General features: G+C 41.2%; 1 protein-coding gene across 10 annotated transcripts in view; it reads right to left on the bottom strand.

Moving 5' to 3' along the window:
- Positions 1-18,018, bottom strand: part of pdlim7 (PDZ and LIM domain 7) — a 43,533-nt gene that overhangs the window by 16,577 nt on the left and 8,938 nt on the right. For 7 of the 10 annotated variants that reach the window (XM_086012791.1, XM_086012775.1, XM_086012767.1 and 4 more), the window contains 3 exons: positions 7,969-8,120; positions 3,060-3,087; positions 228-244 (listed from right to left, as the gene is read on the bottom strand). In XM_086012791.1, the coding sequence (XP_085868917.1) occupies positions 228-244; positions 3,060-3,087; positions 7,969-8,120 (197 nt within the window). Of the gene's footprint in view, positions 1-227; positions 245-2,123; positions 2,315-3,059; positions 3,088-7,968; positions 8,121-9,221; positions 9,389-18,018 lie in introns of those variants that run through there. The other 3 variants (XM_086012819.1, XM_086012757.1, XM_086012836.1) reach the window with 3 other exon arrangements.

The following is an 18,018-nucleotide window of genomic DNA, read 5'->3' on the forward strand; positions in this document are numbered from 1 at the left end:
ACAGCTGTCTCAATATTCCAACTGAGAGCAAATAACCGCATTAATAAGCAGATTTTTAATTTAATAGCTCTCGGAGAGCATTAATCAAAAGTCAGCTTTATTATAATTGTAATAGCAGATTTTATTTACTTTTTTATGCACGTCCTTCGATTATGCACGGTTACCTAATAATGTGGCCAATGTCATGATTTTAAACAAAGAGCTGAAAGAGAAGGAAAGGTACTAACTTTTCAAGAGTCTCCATCTGCACAGTTCAGACAAAACAAGAAGAGAAAAGAAAATGTGGTCAGAGCACCGTTTTGCAAGGGTAAGGAGAACAGAGTTTGTGCAAAACCAGAGCCATCGACAGAACGCAGCAAACATGCAAAGAGTTAAGCGGAGGCATGCTTTTATTGTCAGTGGGCTCTGTGAGTGAAAGACAGCATTGTGCGCCTGTCAGGCCGACCTATTGTCACATTGAGCCATAATGATTTGGCACAAAACACTCGTCATTCCGAGCCTCTCAGCCACGTACGCAAATGCTTTTCGAGAGTTATGCAAATGGCGCTGGCGCTGGTCCAAACGCAGGATTTCTGCAGTGCCGCAGTCGCTCTCATGTTGTCATTTTTTGCTGCGATTCAATCTCGAACAACAACTCAGCGCTCTTGTACTCAAAGTGAACGTGTTTGACTAACAGCCTATCCAAAATGGTGCAAGTTAGGGCATATGCACTGATGTCTTCATCAAATCTAGCCAACTTGTTAGCATTATGCTCAGATGCCAGCGGAATGCCATCCCGCCACTTCCTCAACCAACCATGAGGAGCAATCCAGTGAGACAGACTTCTTAAATAATCCAACACCCGAGGTTCGAAAGTTGTGTACAGCACGGCGGAATTTATGATTCGGGGCGGTTGAATAGAGCGTCACGCCACGTCCGCCACTGGCGGCTCAAATCGCACGATTACAATGACCCAAATTACAGCAACTAGGCGTAATCATGTCATACTGTTGCGTTTGGCATCATTAAAAATTAGGGATGGTCATAGTAAGCAATCCATTGATTGCTGGGAATTACATTCGGCTTAATACAAAACTAGCCTTGAAACAGCAGTTCAGAACATACAAAAAAAAAAAAGAGCCATCCATCTCATGATCGTAACCCCACAGACTGATGGAAAACGAATCAAGCGTGTTGACCCGAGCCAGCCACGTGAGCGCACGGGCCAGCAAACTTAGCACGTCAATACCTCTGCATTGCTTCAGTCGTGTTTACATTTGCTGGACTGTTGATGTCAACATGCTGTAAAAAGGTTTAGTTAGGCCGACCGTCTTGTCCTCAGCGGGTCTGTTTTTCTTTCTTAGCCAATGTTAAAACAACTTGATTAACTCATTCACTGCCATTGACGAATTTACTTGCCTTTTCACAGTGCGGCCATTCAATCACAGCAACTTATTTATATATTCTTTAATGGGTTTTGTTTTTTTGAAACTTTACAGTAAAAGAGGGTCTGAAAATGTCTGGCAGTGAATGAGTTAAAAAAAATATTAAACACAGATTCCTATGCAAAAAAAGCACAATCCTTAGTATAGAAATACTTTCTAGGTGCACAGACTAGGTAACTACTAGTCTGCCGTACAAATAAACAATTGACTGATTATTTGATTGAAGAGTTAATTTTGTCCACACCGTATGAAAAAAGTGTAGTTTAATGCCCATTCTCATGAAGGCCTTTCCATTACTTTACCTTGCTGGGGTTTTATTGGGTGACATAATTTCAGTTGGGCCCAAGTTATGTATCACATATCCATAAGTATTGTTTATAACTTTTAAAAAAATGTACAGACTGGTATAAAAGCCTGCCAAAATGGAACATTTTGATAAAGTCACGCTTGAGTTGAGATCTACAGGAAGAGAGAACACATAAAAATCAAAGACACATCAGAGGCCCATAAAAGTGGCTTATGTTACATTTCTTTCGCGATTCCTGGAAATAAGTTGCATCTGAGGCCAAGAGAGACAACTCGGATAAAAGTTGCCTTGAATCACCGTCTGCAGCGGTTGGGTGCAACAGAAGAGAAGAAATGCTTCGTGTATTGCCGTCATTTTGACAAGAGCGCATGTTTGCCCTTTGCCGCACCTACCCGTTCTGTGGTTGCAGCACACTGGCGTGGCCCTGAGAGCGAGGCGTGTTAAGTTTAGGTGAGTAGGCCACGGGCTTTATGACAGGTCCCGCACTAGCGCCCCCTGCTGAGAAAGGCCTCGCCATCTTGTTAATGGTGGTGCTCGGGGCAAAGGAGTACTTTGGCGCTACGCTAGCCTCGGCGCGTGAGTCCTACGTAGTGGTGAGAGAGAGAGAGAGAGAGAGAGAGAGAGAGAGAGAGAGAGACAATGCAGCACAGCACACAACATGCAGTTAGACGCTTGACACGCACAAAGACATCATTTCGTTGACTGAACTTTATTTGAAGCCTCATGGCTTCTCCACACAAATGATAAACTACTCAATGTCTGCAGGCCCGCACAAAGAATATGTGGTCAAGGGCCGTGCAATTTATTTGCGTAGCCCGACTATGGTCCTTAAAAAGAGCAAATGAAAGTGGTCAACATGAGAAAGTATCACATCCCAGCTGCTGTTCTAATAAAAGAGCATAGCACAAGGCGGTTCATGACACCACTGTGCTTTTCAAACTGTAATCAGCAAGCCAAGTGGCTCTTAACAGACGTGACAGCAAAACTAAATGTGTCACAATCGCTTTCAGTCTGGTATCGGGGGAAATGTAAGGCACTGCGCGGAGAATAAAAGGCAGGAAATTCCCAAGCATCGTTCACGCCGCTCCATCCGGCCAAGTGATTCAGCGGCGCGCTGATGCTTCGCTAATGTGCAGCCTCCGGACGCTGTCAGAGCTTGACAGGTGACTCGGGCGACTCACATTACTTTAAAGCCAAAGTGACAGCACACACAGTTCAGGTCAAACGTGAGCAACAAATACAGAAAGTCTCAATCAAGGCAGTTTAGTATGTATCAAACTGCTTCTGCACAAGTGGCGAGTGGAAATGACGGACGGATATCGGCTTACCTTCTGCTCTCCGTCAATCTTGACAGCTCTGTGGAGAAACCATGGGAACATGAGTTCGGTCCGACGTCCATAAAGTGCACCGTCACAAAACACAGCGATCGCGTTCTATTCGGAAATGAAATACAACAAAATCTCCCAATCGCAATGTGTATTTGAATTCACTACGTTGATCGAGTCAAAATGACTAAATGGTTATCACGATAACACTGATATTATGAGGTGCAATGATTGATCAACACCTAATCCATGATCAAATTAATCAATAATTATTTTGTGTGAATGTTTTAATTGTTTAAAGACGTTTTCCATTTCGCATTGTCCAAATCCTTTGAATTTCAGCCTCTTGAAAGTAAATATTCTCTGATTTCTTGATGTTGAATCCAAATTTGACGTTTGCAAACGTCTGCTTTCGCTTTAGAGAACAATGATCGACAAATCAACAAAAATTGCCGATTTTCTGAAATGTTACGGACTGACCCAGTAACTGAATTATAATTCATTTTCATTTGTGCATTTTCTGCACGATCAGTGTGGAATAATGTCCCGTTTTTTAATGAAGGAATGGAAATTAAAATGTTTTTATCCGATTCATTGATTAACCAGCAAAATAATCGAAAGATTAGTTGATTGTTAAAATCGTTATTAGTTATAACCCTTGACACAATAAACAAAAAAAAAATCAAAAAAGGATGTTCGGGTGGAATTTATCAGGAGTAACGACTTTAGATCATGCTGACCCTGAGTGTAAAACTTCCTGGACACATTTCAAACACAGAAACTATGTGCATTTTTGGGGGAGTGCGTTATAACCACTGTGCCAGAGTGCAAGAAAATAGCTAAAAGGTGCTGTATGAGTATGGAGTACTTCTCTCACTTTCACATTGCTGTCCGCATTATTGGCCACTCAACTGAAACAACTCCGCACATTTTAACTTTAATCCCAGCAAGCACATGTTTGCTTTGCCTTCACTGAGTGGAGAGAGCCACAGTTGTCTTTTCATCCAAATGTGTTAGCTCACGCCAAAGTACCAATGACACAAAGCTTTAAAAGGTTACAACACGAATGAACTTGCATGTAAGTCACCTGCATTGTTAGGAGCCGTAAACACAAAACTATGGTTGCTTCCTGTAGGAATGCGGGATGAATAACCGCTTACGTTTGCCTGTCCAAGCCTTGATTAAGAGGCGCTAAAGACGGGATGACAACAGACACAGTGAGCGGCGGGCAGAGCATAGCGACTCGTCGACAAATCAACGTGACGTTCGCCGGCTTTCCAAGTCCTAAACGCATAATTTGATGAGCCACGGTTTAATGGTGGAAAAAAAAAAAAAAATCATGCGGCATCGCTGACTTGAGGTTTTTATTCCACCATAGAGAGTAAAATATGTGCAGATGATTTGTGTTTTTCCAGGGGAATGAGTTTGCTTGGACCGAGTTTAACCCGCGAGATTGAACAAACGAGCTCAATGAGATCATTTGACCTCATTTCCTGAATCAAATAATTGCATAAGGCAAGCCTAGCTCATAAAAAACAAGTTGGATGCTTTTAAAATGAGCCATCATCATCATTGATCTAAGTTTATAATTTTCATAATGATACCGGGTTTACTGTTTCACATAAATACACCTACTAATGGCGCTGTGCTTTTATTTTGCTGCATTCAGCAAAAGATGTTAACAGAATAAATATTTATTATTCCAATAAAATGTCGGGATAAACCCCAAACCCTGAAAAAGGTCATCAGTGACGTTAAAGACCAAACAAATAAAAGCAACCATCTCTCGTCAGTGTGCAGCTGCCCTCCTCTCCAAGCACTAAAGCAAAGCATGGATGACTGCCAACGCACGAGCAAACACATCATTTGCCTGTCTTCCACTTTAATAATAACAACCATTGCGGAGGGCAAGATGTTGATTTAACAGGCTGGGTCTTTGCATTGCTATCTGCGTCAAGTACGAGTACAAACTCTGAGCCTACTTTAACAAACAGGCACTGCTGCCCTTTTCCCTGTCTGCTCAATCTTGGGCTACATCTACAGTGCATCCACAAAGTATTCACAGCGCCTTACATTTTTTCCCCCCACATTTTGTTGTTACAGTCTTACTCCCAAAATTCTACAGACAAGACCTCATAATGATAACACGGGGTGGGCGGGGGTGCTAAGGAAAATAAAATATTTGCTTTTTTTCCCGAGAAAACAGCACACTTTCACTAAGTATTCACAGTCTTTTTTGCCAAATTTTGCTGAGGCACCTTTGGCAGCAATTACTGTCTCCCCGATCTTTGGGCAGTTGAGCTCAATCCTCTTTGCAGGCAGCACCTCTCAAGATCCAACAGATTGGATGGCGAGCATTCGTGCAAAGCCATTTCCAGATCTCTCCAGAGATGTTCAATTGGATTCACGTCTGAGTGACTCAAAGACCTTGACAGAGTTGTCAAGCCAAATCTTTGCTATCTCTGCTTTGGGCTTAGGGTTGTTGAACTGCTGAAAGATGAACCATTCATTTTTCCTCTTAATCCTGACTAGCGTGACCAATTTAGCAATGCCGACACGGTTTGCAAAATAGTTCTTGTGTCCCCCATAATATGATGTTGCTACCTGCATGCTTCACTGCAAGGATGGCATTGGTCATCAACTGGCATTAATGCCAAATCGTTCTTTGTCTCATCAGACCAAAGAATTGAGTCTCTCATGGTTTGAGAGTTCTTCACCTGATTCTTGGCAAACTTCGGTGGCCAGCAAGTCCTAATGGGTCTAAACCTCTTCCATTTATATGAATTATTGAGGCTACTGCAGGGTCAGGTTCATTAAGCCTATTGAGCCTTGTTGTGGTGGACTGTATCTTTATGGTATAATGTGATAAATTTAAATATTTTTTTCATATTTAGCATCTTTTTGCTGTATTATTTAAGCCTTTAAATTACTTCTGTGTATTTTTACTTATACTTTTTTACCTTTTTCACACTAAGTTTATTTTTGCAGCATAAAATCAAATTGAATATTTAACATTTTATGGCCTTTTTTTATCTTGTTCAAGCCATAAAAGATATACACAGTGCGGTAAAAGTATTAATGATGATTGATCAATTTAAGTGGACAAAACTGCAAATATTGAATATTAAATATAAAAACATTACAAGTATGTGTTGATTTCATTGTATTTATGTATGAAATTTGCACTGGCCGACCCGGGCCAGTGTCGGTAAACTTCAGGTGGACCTACACAGTCGCGTAGTGGCCCCGGGCCACCAACTGTGGGATCTTATACAGACAGGCCTTTCCAAATAATGTCCAATCAACTGAATTTACAACAGGTCGACCCCAATTTATCCATAAAAACATCTCAAGCATGATCAGTGGAAACAGAATGTGCCTGAGCTCAATTATAATGTCATTTCTCAGTTTCATTCATTTTTAATAACTTTGCACATACTCCCACAACCTTTTCCTGTCATTATTTAGTGTTGTGTGTAGAATTTATTTAGTTTTTTTATATAGTGCATCCAATATTTTCTGGTGAAAAAAGGAAAGAATGCCACTTAAGTCCCACAAAACCTTAGAAATCAAACCGCTGCGCAAGACTTTAACAAACAGTCTCTCTCAAGACAAAAAAAAAATACTTGTTGAAGTAATAGTAGCGGTAAATATGTCTCTCTCCTGGATGTTCAGTCCAATATGTAAGACGAAGAAGACCGCAAAGTTAGCTGTGTTCATTCTCACGGTAATTTTCTTCTGCTCATTCTTCATCAGAAGTTAATTGACAATTTGTTGTTAATGTTTGATGTGTGAAACACCTAAATAACAGTCACAAATGTTAAAGTACAACAAATGAAGTCGCCTTCTGCAACTTCCTCAAACAGTACTTGCCAATGGTGCAACAGTTTGATATATTTGAGTTTTATTCTGCTGTGCTTAACTTCCATTCACCTCAAATGTTTTATGAGGGGGACAGTCCGACCCTCGAATGGATTCATTTATGATTTTTGGTGTGTGTTTTCCTACGGGGAAATAGATTCTATATTTGAACTGTATGCACGAGAATAGGAGACTTCGAAACTATTTGAAGTTCTGGCTCTGCTATCTAGAAAATCAAAGGGAAACATAGTGAAAGATTTGTCAGTGCATATCAGCCCCAGTGTGTTGGCAGGCAAACCCACAGAGAGCTGGATGGGGGCATATTGGCTGAGCAACAGCTGTGATCACAGCATCTCAACTTATGGGGATCACAAAATCTAAATGAGTCTCCTGACAGCATCCCGACTCATGTTTATGACTTGACAAGTCAATACGTTCTCATTTTATCCAAAACTCAAAACAGTCCATCTTCCTTTGGGTGGGTGGTCTTATTTTTTCCAGTTTTAATTAAGCACCTCATGAATCATTTTTACTTTGCACTCTGAAGCGATACTTTTTCAGTCAGGAATTCTTGGCAGAATCTACACGGGTAATTCTTAAGTGCTGCTTGTATGAAGGTCAACCACTTTTAATTAAAATTACTGAAAACATCAGAACATTTTCTGGCTCAGGTTCTTCAGCAGAGTGCATTAATCCATACACTGTGTACTTTTATTAACCAGTGTTCAAAGGGACAAAGGCCACTGCATGCACTTGACTATGGCTTGCAAACTACAACCGCACTATAAATGCAATTTAAACGAAACACTATTATCTGCGGGGAAGCAACATTTTCGCTACATCTTTGAATCGTATCTGACTATTATCTGCGGGTCTAATGTTGTGACTGAGGAGTTTATGTAACATATTTGCAACATATTTTAAGGGCAACGTCATAGTTCATCTAGTTGAGTATAAAGTGGGTATTAATGTACAGTGACGTATGCTGTGCACTCGACTGGGATAAAATTGAAGTTAATTCCTTGCTGCATCTCCCTGCAAACGGACTCGCCTGTTAAGGGTGAGGGTGAGGGAGTCTGACGCTGCTCTGATCTTGTTTTGGGCCTCCACGTGGGTCAAGTCCTCTGCGTTAAGGTCATCAATAGAGACCACCCAGTCTCCGACCCCGACACCAGCCTGAGCTGCCTTCCCGCCCGGCGTCAGCTGGAAGAGAGAATACAGGATAGAAAAGGTTTTGAGCTATTTCAACATTACACATTAGGGAATGCGCGCAAAACGTTTTCACTCCAAACGTTGTTTTGCGCTTGGAAGCGGCATTACGTCGATTCAGAATGTGATGACTCAGTTGAATGCATTAACATTGTACAAAATGTATACTTTTATGGAAAAACAGTCCTAAAAACCACTACAAAAGCCCAGTTGTTTGTTCGTGACATACTTTTGCAGTGCTGCGTTGAATACTCCTGTTTTGACAGAAACCATTTTCATCTTCACAAAGAAAATAACCCTCCTGCTGGGGGAAAAAAAAAAAAAAATCTACCTCAAGACCCAAGCATCCAAAACAACAACAGGCTTTTCTATATTCATCTGAAAATAGTGTTGCGTGCACAGCCCCTAAATCACAAACCATTATCTCATTTGTTTATGATGGCACAACAAAGGGGCATGTCAAACCACAAAAACAGAAAATATGAATCCAAAAGTCATGTAGGGCTGACGGTGATTTAATGGTTATTAATAAGGCCTAATAAGCAACTCGGGGGGTGTGTACAGTCAGACAAGCCAGGAGAGCTATTTCACTCAGCTCTAAGAGGGGAAAGGGCCATCATGATGTCATCAGTCATCACATGATTCACTGCAGATGTGACAACAGATGATAAAAGCGGCCCTTGAAAGCCCCAGACAGCCACCGCATGCCTCATACGGTCGCATAATTCACTGGAACAGCCATGTCATTATTTCCATGCAGACAGATAAGTCTCTGACCATTTTCACTGACAAAACGGGTGACATCATCCTCTTGGGGCAGATGTTCTGTCAACGCTACCAGGTCTTGTTACAAACAGGAAGAAAAGACAGTCTATAATCTAGGTAAAATTGCCCGGCCTGCCATCTCTACTAAAAGCGCTAATACAAAGAGGGGAGATGCCAAATCAGGTTTCATAATCCCCCTGTCAGCTTGGCCATGCGGCTTAATGAAACACGATCCGTGTGTCAAATGCACTGATAAGTGAAGTACAAAGTGGCATCAGATAAGAGAGCCTGTACCAGGATTTCAGGCAAAACCCCATTAGGATTACTCACTGGTGTCATGGATCCCCGCAAATGTTGGCTCATCAGAAGCTCAGAGGACTCAGCAGTTCAATCGATACATTTCTGCCATGTTCAGCTAAGCTATCGCGCTCGCTGCGCTTTGATTCTGCACATTAAACATAAACACTTGTGCGAGCAAGGAGGGAATGTTGTCTGTAAACTGAAGGCAGCTCCACGGCGCACCCCACAAAAACTGACGGCCTTGAATCAAAGCATGTTAACGCTAAAAATAAGAAGAAATGCCTTCCTCTGAGGCTATTCTTCTTTTACAGTCAAGTTAAAACGTCACTTTAATTGCTGTTGATTGGCCGTCTCTGGAAGCCATGAGCTGGACTAAAAAAGAAACAGCTTGTCAACTTTAAAAAAAAAACAAAAAAAACAAAAAACTCTTGTGAGTCTTCTATGGCAAAAAATAACAATGACTTTGACACTTGTGACATATTCTAAAAGGAGGCGTATTCTAGTAAACCACTGAGGTTCCCCGCTGACAGACACAGCCTGGCCTCCCTTTTACTCCCACAATACCTCATAAAACTCATTTTAACGCAGTTAAATGATTAGCAACATCCTACAAGATATTCTGTAAGTCCCGGCAGGAATTGTTACAGACGCAAACCTACGCTTGACTGAGCCCATAAAAACTCTCCACATCAAAACCACATTATTGGATTTTTTTCCGCGATTAAAAGCCGATTCATTCCTCAGCATCAATTAGACCGCTTTTCACTCGTACCACCTGCATGATCTAACGGGAGGAAGGACAGGTGGTACTTTCGTTATTGTTTTTTTGCCTCGTACTGCTCTGGTTTGATTGACAGTCAGAGATATTAATTGAACAATGTCTCTATTGCTGTGATTGAAGTAGTCTAGAACTTTGCTGCACTATGCTGAGAAGTGCTTGTAAAAGTCAAATCTGTGATTAAGTGCCTCCATATGATCTCATTAGCCTGAGCTTGCATAACATAAGGTTGTGTCCAGAGAGTGTATAATATGCTCCATCTCAAATAGCTGGCAACTGCCAAAAAAAGAAATAGTCTAAAGTTGGTCTGAAAGGAGTCCTTGAGAAATGTGTGTGGCTAGGTTAAAAAAAAATGCTGAGGCATTTTTTAGTGCCTCGAGTACCCGCTTATTTACGTGGAAACTGTTAGGAAGAAGACCAACTTCAAAATAAACCTTACTTACCAAATGGTATATGGACATCAATGCCTAGGTACACTTTTATTTTGAAGTTGTAAAAACGGCAGCGTGGGGCGGAATAACATGAAATTGTTAATCAAATATTCCTACCTCAGAGATAACAACATCTATTTTGCTATTTTGAGAATGCAAAACGACTGCCGCATCCCAGCACTTTAGCGCACAGATCCCTCTGGTGTATTGCAACAACATAATGAGGGTCCCTCCAGTGGCTTTAACGGTAAAGATCGGTAAAGCTTGAGTGACATAGAAGGACCATTTGGAAAAGATTTTTTGGGGGAAAGCATATCGAGCAATAGGAGAGAAATCCAATATATCCAAAAATGCAATTAGCATCTTGAGAAAACATGCTGCAACTCATGAAATTTCATTTGGGAACAATAACGGTAAAGACATTTTAAAAAGTCATGAAAAGTGTGAAAAATAATACTTTAGAACATATTTTTTCTCTTCGAAAAAATGATTGAATGATAACTGCCAATAATTCAAATACTCATATCAGTAAAACAATTGATTTTCAAAGTAAAATTCAGTGGGGTATTTCATTACCATTATTGAGCAAATAACATTACAATGGCCCAGATATGTTATCATTATAATCGTGCACTAATTATACAATAACAAAAGCCGATATTTGTATTATTAACAGCCATCCATCCATTATAAGAGCTTCTTTATCCTTAAAATTAATAATCTTTTTCAATGCAAATAATGTGACTCACTAAAAGGTTGATATATTAGAGTATGTTTGTCTGTTGGCGAACAAAAAAAAAAACAAATATTGATGCTGTAAAGTCTGCAAAGGTTGTTTTCATGTATGATTGAGTGAGTGATGGACACAGACACCTGTCCTCCTGGCTCAGGTTCAGAATGCAGCTGTTGCATCACTTGAGAAGGCAGCACCTAAACTTGCTGTCCTCAGGCCTTTGGTTGGTTGGTTGGGGGGGGGGGGGAGTGAGACGGAAACACTATATCTCGCCAGCAGTTTGTAAATATGGCGAAGGACAGTGGAAAACATGTCCCAGAAGGTAACTTGCACTTGTACGGTGGCTCATGAGAAGCGAGGAGCTTAAATGCCGATGCAAGCGTGATGCATGCGTGACAGGGCCACCGTGTTCTAATTACGGGTGGGGGGGGGTGTCAAATGTAACAAACCGATGCCACAACTATTAAGTAGCTGCTCACGTCAAATAAATGACATTATTGTTTGAAGTGAAGCCTTTTCTTATCAATTTGCCTTTCACAAGAGAACAGCGGCTAAGGTGTTTTGCAAGGAGATCAAATTTCAAAGCCTTGGGAGCCTTTCAATGTGCAAGGTCCACAATAAGCTTTTCAAGTGCTGCTGTTGACTGATGCTGAACACTATCCTTGGCTTGTTTTCTCCACACTGAACTTTATTTGCAGCTGGAGCGATATTGGCCGGGTAGCTCACCCCCGGCTCATTTTTATTATTTCCACAGCTATTTGGGGGCCCAGGGACTGTGCTGACATCACTCACAGGGCGCAGCTGATACAAATCCAAAAATAGTCCTCTGAGAAATGAGAAACCAAAGCTTTAAGTACAGGACCGCAATCGTGCAGTCAAAACACCTTGCATTAGCTCACCTTAAAACGCCGCTACACTGCTCACAACGCAAGAAATTGGCAGTCAACGCGCCACATCAGACATGCCCCCTGTGGGCAATCCATCAGTAGGTACTAAAATATTCATGCAGCCCTCTAACAAGGCTGCTTTTCCTCAAGTGTACGAGAGAGGCTTTAAGGGTAGTGATCCAAAAGCAGATGGTTGACATGTTAGACACTGATGCAAACCGAAAGAATCCAGACACATCCAGCTGCGGCAGTGAGACATTCGACGTCTCCTTACTTGCTTATTGACATGACATCATCTGTAATTTCCTCCCAACGTTTGATTTCCGATGACGGGACATGTGTTCACTGATAAAAAACAGATGGGGCGCAGGAGGACGCGCATCATTTTATCAAAATGTTTGTATAGCTGCACTGGCTTAAGAAGTAGGGCAGAAACTCCTGAGGAGTTGCCCCCCCCAAGCCCCCCCAAGCCCCCCCCAGCTGTGACTTGACTTTGACAGGAACTGTCATTTTCACAACGTGTTATTAATTGCGTGACTTTCTGGTGAACAATAAAGTGGGGAATATATGTAAGGAGAGATATCATGTTACGTTACCACATGTCCCTTTTCTCAAGGTCAAATCAAATTGAGAGGTAACAAGACGAGTGCAATTTATGAGAAGGGTTCCAGAAACGAATCAGATTATGCTCATGAGTCATTACATTGACCAGACATCAGATGGTTGCTTTCAAACGAGTTTGTTCCACAAATTCATATGGAAAAGGGCCCACAGAAACTGGGTGGAAAATGTAGCAAGATGGATTGAAATGATTACATGCCCGAATTCTTGTGAATCCAGCAGCCTTGCAGTTGTTTCACAAAACCGCAAACGACTACATATTGCCAACTCAAAAAGTGGACGACCTCCCAAAATCTTGAAACTTTTTGCTTGTTTGTTCTATCCGGCCAGTCAAATTACGCACAAATGTCCACATGAAAAAATACGAAATCATCTAAACAACAAACCCAATACTTTTTAGCACAAATCGAGACGATGGTAGCTTCAATTCTTGCCAGTTGCGAAGCATTCGCCCTACCTCGGAATACACAATGCCATCTTCTGTCCAGTTTCAAACAATTCAGACCATCCTCACGAACCAGCACACAGCCTGCTACTAACAAACTAATGGCCAAACACTAATACGACCCTCGGCTGATTTTTTTTCACTTTGTCAATTCTGGACTGAGTGCTTTTCATGTCAGTTGCTATGGCCAGGACCACATATGAAAGTGGTCATTCGTTTTGGCCGGTCGAATAGCTCTAGGAGGCGACTGATAAATCGGTCAAAATAACATTGAAATGACATCACAGTGTGTACCCCGCCTCTCGCCATAACGCAGCTGGGCTAGACTTGGGTTGCCCTGTGACCCCTGAACAGGATAACTGATATAATAAATGATGCACGGAATGATGACATCATCGTTATCTCATTTTGGGTTAGACACTCACAGGAAATTACTCATTTGAGATGTGGATGGGGAAATAGTTATGAAATGATTTTGAAACATGGTAGAAACTGTGAGGGATAATAAATCGGTGTCGCTCTTGACTGGAAACTGCTCCTAGAATCCCATTCATATTCAAACAATGTGGCAAAAAACAAAGAAAGTCCTGAGAGGAACTCAAATTGAGTTTATACTAGTGACAAGACTACTGGAGTATAAAATAACTTTTTTTAAAGAAGGGAGAGGAAGGTTTTATTAACTTTTCCTCTCTCCTTTGTTTTTCTTTTAGTGGTAGAGAGGAAAGTACAAGCACATTGTGATGGCTTTTCCTGTTTAAGGTGAGGAATCAGCTTGGTCCCAAGCTGTTAAAGTAAAAAGGAACCTCCATTAATAAGAACAAAATAAAAGGTCACACAGCCAAACTATTTTTCTTTTTCCTGACAAAGATGAATGTGCACCAGATTCTTCTCTTATTGTGTGATATTGAGCTAATATTTATGGTCTACTTATGCAGTTTGTTTTTTTTAAATACTATTATAAAAGAAAGCTCCAAGAATTGATTAATTAAAAATGATGATGAACTAAAGAAGTGTTATTAATTTAATATAAAATGCTAGGTGGTGTATTTGCAGGTTTTTTTTTTTTTAAAACGATTCTGTCATATTATTTATATGTTTAAATATATGAAATATATGATAAACATAAGAAATATTGACAAACTTAAATTGTCAATGTTGAAATCATTAAATATAACATTACATTTTAAAGCTATCAATAGTCCATAATTAATCAGTCAGATACAAGTAGAAATTTGAGAAATATGAACTGCTCCTGTCCGGAATATTCGTTAACATATGGTTGACAAAATTGAGTGCGGAAGACACATTCGACACAGAAAAGAGGCAGGGACTGTTTACTGGCAGCGACAGGGTGGATGCAAGAAAAATGTGAGGAATGTTGAGAAAGCGTCGCTTCCCAGGCTCACAAACAAGAGGGGGGCGGAAAGCAAGGGGCTTGCACAAAGAGCACAGAAACCTCGACAGCTCGACAACACATAATGTAGCATGGCATAGTCCTCATCTATACAAACAAGGGCCCCATCATAATGCTCATTTATACGAATTATTAGGAAGTGACACTGCAACATGAGCAAATTAATTATGGAAGTTAATTGTGCAGTCCCAAATTGCCATCTCACCTTTACGGCAAAAACAAAAAACACTTCAACCCATTGATATGTGACGAGGTGTCACTTTCAATCATTTTCAGCATTTTGCAGAGCCTTTGGTCCAGTCACTCCGTGTGTTCTTCATGGCATGATTGCTTTTAACTCGGTGTTACCCGCATGTACAATATAACCCGTGAGCAAGTAACTCAACGTCTGAAAGGCGTCCCTTTTTTTCTCCTCTACAATGGACCTCTGGTCCAGCCGAACTATGCATCCGTACTTAAGCTTGACAGTGCATTGTATTATTGAGTGACAGTTTTGCACTAATCATTGATTTATGTTGAAGTAAGACCAGGGAGAAATGTGAAAGGCTAGTCACTAGCTGGTTGGCAAAATGACTTGCTGACAGACTGTTTGGTTTACAGACTTGACTGTCTCTCATGGTGATGATTTCGTTTCAGATGGTATATGCACTTTCTTCTTTCATTATTGGTTTAATTAAGAACAGATCTGAAATCTATTGTGTAAGTAAAACGCTGTTAATCCCAATGTATTGTTCTATGTGTATTAAGTTAAATTAACTGGCATTTTGAGTTCAAAGAAAGAAAAATTAAGTTTAAAGAAAAGACATTCAAAATACTTCATTTTTCATGATTTTTTTGTTTTACAAAGAAATCGTAATCGTAAAATCGGGTTTGAGAGAAAATAATCGGGATTTTCTTGTTAGGCAAAATCGAACAGCCCTACTCACCAGCAACCAGCCAACAAAGACCACCCACTGAATTTGTCCACCCTAAAGTCAGTGCCAGAAGAAGACTTGTTAATTCCATCACTATCCTCTGCCTACGTGTGATTCACTGTCCACTTTTTAATGACAGCAAGGAGAGCAAACGGTGCCAGAGAGGCAATGAGAGAAACCATGTCACAACTTTATAACTCCTGAGCCAGAGGGCCTGGAAAACTACTGCAGCTAACAAAGATAGCAGCCACTGATTAATCACTCGTTTTAGAACATCTACAAACCTGCAGGTAGATTGGTCTCGACCGTCTGGACTGAAATTTCTTTTAAGTGCTCCCAAATCCTTGTTTGGATGAGGACAAATCATCAAATGACTTGTTTCTCATTGGTTTGGTGTATAGCGAGAGGACAATCAATCATGTCAGAAGTCCAAGGGAATGTCGTGTTTCTGTTAGCGATGCCAACCAGCTAGCAGATCAGATAGGAGACGTGTACTGACAAGACTGATGACGTTACACCTCAATGGCATCTCACTTTAAAAAATTGCGTGACTCGTGAAGCAGTGCATTGTGTGTTTCTGTATCTCCGTGTGTATATGCGTCCCTTTACAAGCTTGTGGCGTTCTGGCAACCACTCGGAAATTGGGAGTGCAAGCAAGCCATTGTGCACTTATAAGGCCTGGAAAGTGGCTGCTGTGCTCTTCAATAGCACAAAGTAGGTTACAGGCTATTTGCAAGACAGTCACTCAAGAGGAGGTGGCAAACAAACAAATGGCAGCATGTCCTTGTGACCACTGCGAACTATCAATAGTCAGGCGAAAACAGCACATTTGAGAAAGCCTGGTTTGTTAAAGAGTTCATCAGTAGGAAGTGCAACTGTGTCAGGCTATCAGCAAAAGTGTACAGGCTCTTTTTCTCCTATTAAACTGCCTTTGAGAAGTAATCCCACAGCTTTTGCCACCTTTTATGGGGCACTCGATTAGCGGCTAGCTGTTAGCCACTAGAACAGCGGTGCCCGACCAGTCCATCACGGTCGACCAGTAGACCACGCACTGGTCCTAAATCAACCGCGAGGGGTAAGGGGGCCTGGGTTACTCCCTTTCCAACCCAAATATGCGTGCATGTATATGGCAATCGGAATACGACGATTGCAAGGGACAGTCTGCGCATGCTCAACCGCAAGGAATCTTGGTCTTTGTAGTACGGGAAGTAGTTGTATACGCGCTGTTTGGCACGCAACCCACCAGAAATACACGTTTGGTGATAAACAAAACATGGCGAAAGCTAGAGTTAGTACGGCACCACACTTAAAGCGAGGAGGAAACCGTCTGTTTCAATTGTGCGGTGTGTGACATGACTATAATGTGTTTTCTTGACGGAAGCAAGTCACAAGCAGAGATGACGTAAATTGAGTCATGACGTCCATGCGCCGCCGCTTCAATCGGGTTATTTAAATGTGGGGGGTAACTCTCTCCGCTCAAGCCATGTAAACGGAATGACTCAGAAATCGGAATTTTGGCCGTAACCCGAATATTGACTGCATGTAAACGTAGTCATTGTGCTGGTGCTGGATGGGGGCGACAGTTTGTGACGTCAATATAAACTGCTCCCAACTACAGTTGAGAAGACGAGTCAGACAGACTTCATGCCACAGTGCACTGTCTGGAACTACTTCAAAATAAAAGCGTGCCAGGGCATTTATGTCCATGTGTTCTTTTGGTCAGCAAAGTCTTATTTTGAGGTTATCCTTCTCACCGCGTATTACTGTCATGCATGATGGCATGAACAAGCATTGATGCGGCTGGCTTGGGTACCCGCGGCAGAAAAAAAAAGTGTAGATTTGTCGAGAAATGTGTAATTTTTTTGTATCGAGGAAACCGAATTACAAAGTACTTGAATACTCATTTCACCCCGAAACACATATATACTCAGAATATTGCTGCTTTACATGAGAGGCAAATAAAGAGAAAAATGGAAAGGGAAAATCTTTTGTCAACATAGTAGCTGGAAAACTGCCACAGTGCTGGTGTTAACAAGAACAGAGTAAACAAACCGTTCAAATGATTGATTCGGGTCGGGTCGGGACAGATAACGCACTTGAGAGTACACATTGTTAAATGTGAAGCAATTACGCCTCTACATGGCTTGCTTCTGATCACCAGCAGCAACATTTTCTTGTTGTTTTTCTTGGCGCTTTGTTCAAAAAGCTACACTAAACGGCTGTTGGTTGTTTGTTGGATAAATAAAAACTAGACGTACATATTTGAGGCCACTATTAGATTTGTTGTTTTAGCAAGAATTGCACATCACTAGAATGACTTTCAACAAGCCCGTACTAGTAACAGAAGTTAAAAAACAACAAGAATAATCTTAACATTCATGTGGTGTACTGTATCAGTGTTTGTTAGCTAGTATGCTACTTTCTGGGTCATGAAGAGTTGCCAAGAAGACAGACAGTGCCAGGCAGGGTAAAAATTGTGAAAATAAATTCCTGTAGCCGCACCTCTATCCAGAAGTACACTAAAATTCTTCCTTGACCCAAGCTTCTAGTGGATAATGGTGGCCTAAGACTTAGGTACACTACTGCAGAAGGCGTTTTTACGAT

This window comes from Filicampus tigris, chromosome 2 (genome assembly GCF_054856515.1).
Source record: "Filicampus tigris isolate MCC_2025a chromosome 2, RoL_Ftig_1.0, whole genome shotgun sequence".
Taxonomy (NCBI): Eukaryota; Metazoa; Chordata; class Actinopteri; order Syngnathiformes; family Syngnathidae; genus Filicampus; species Filicampus tigris.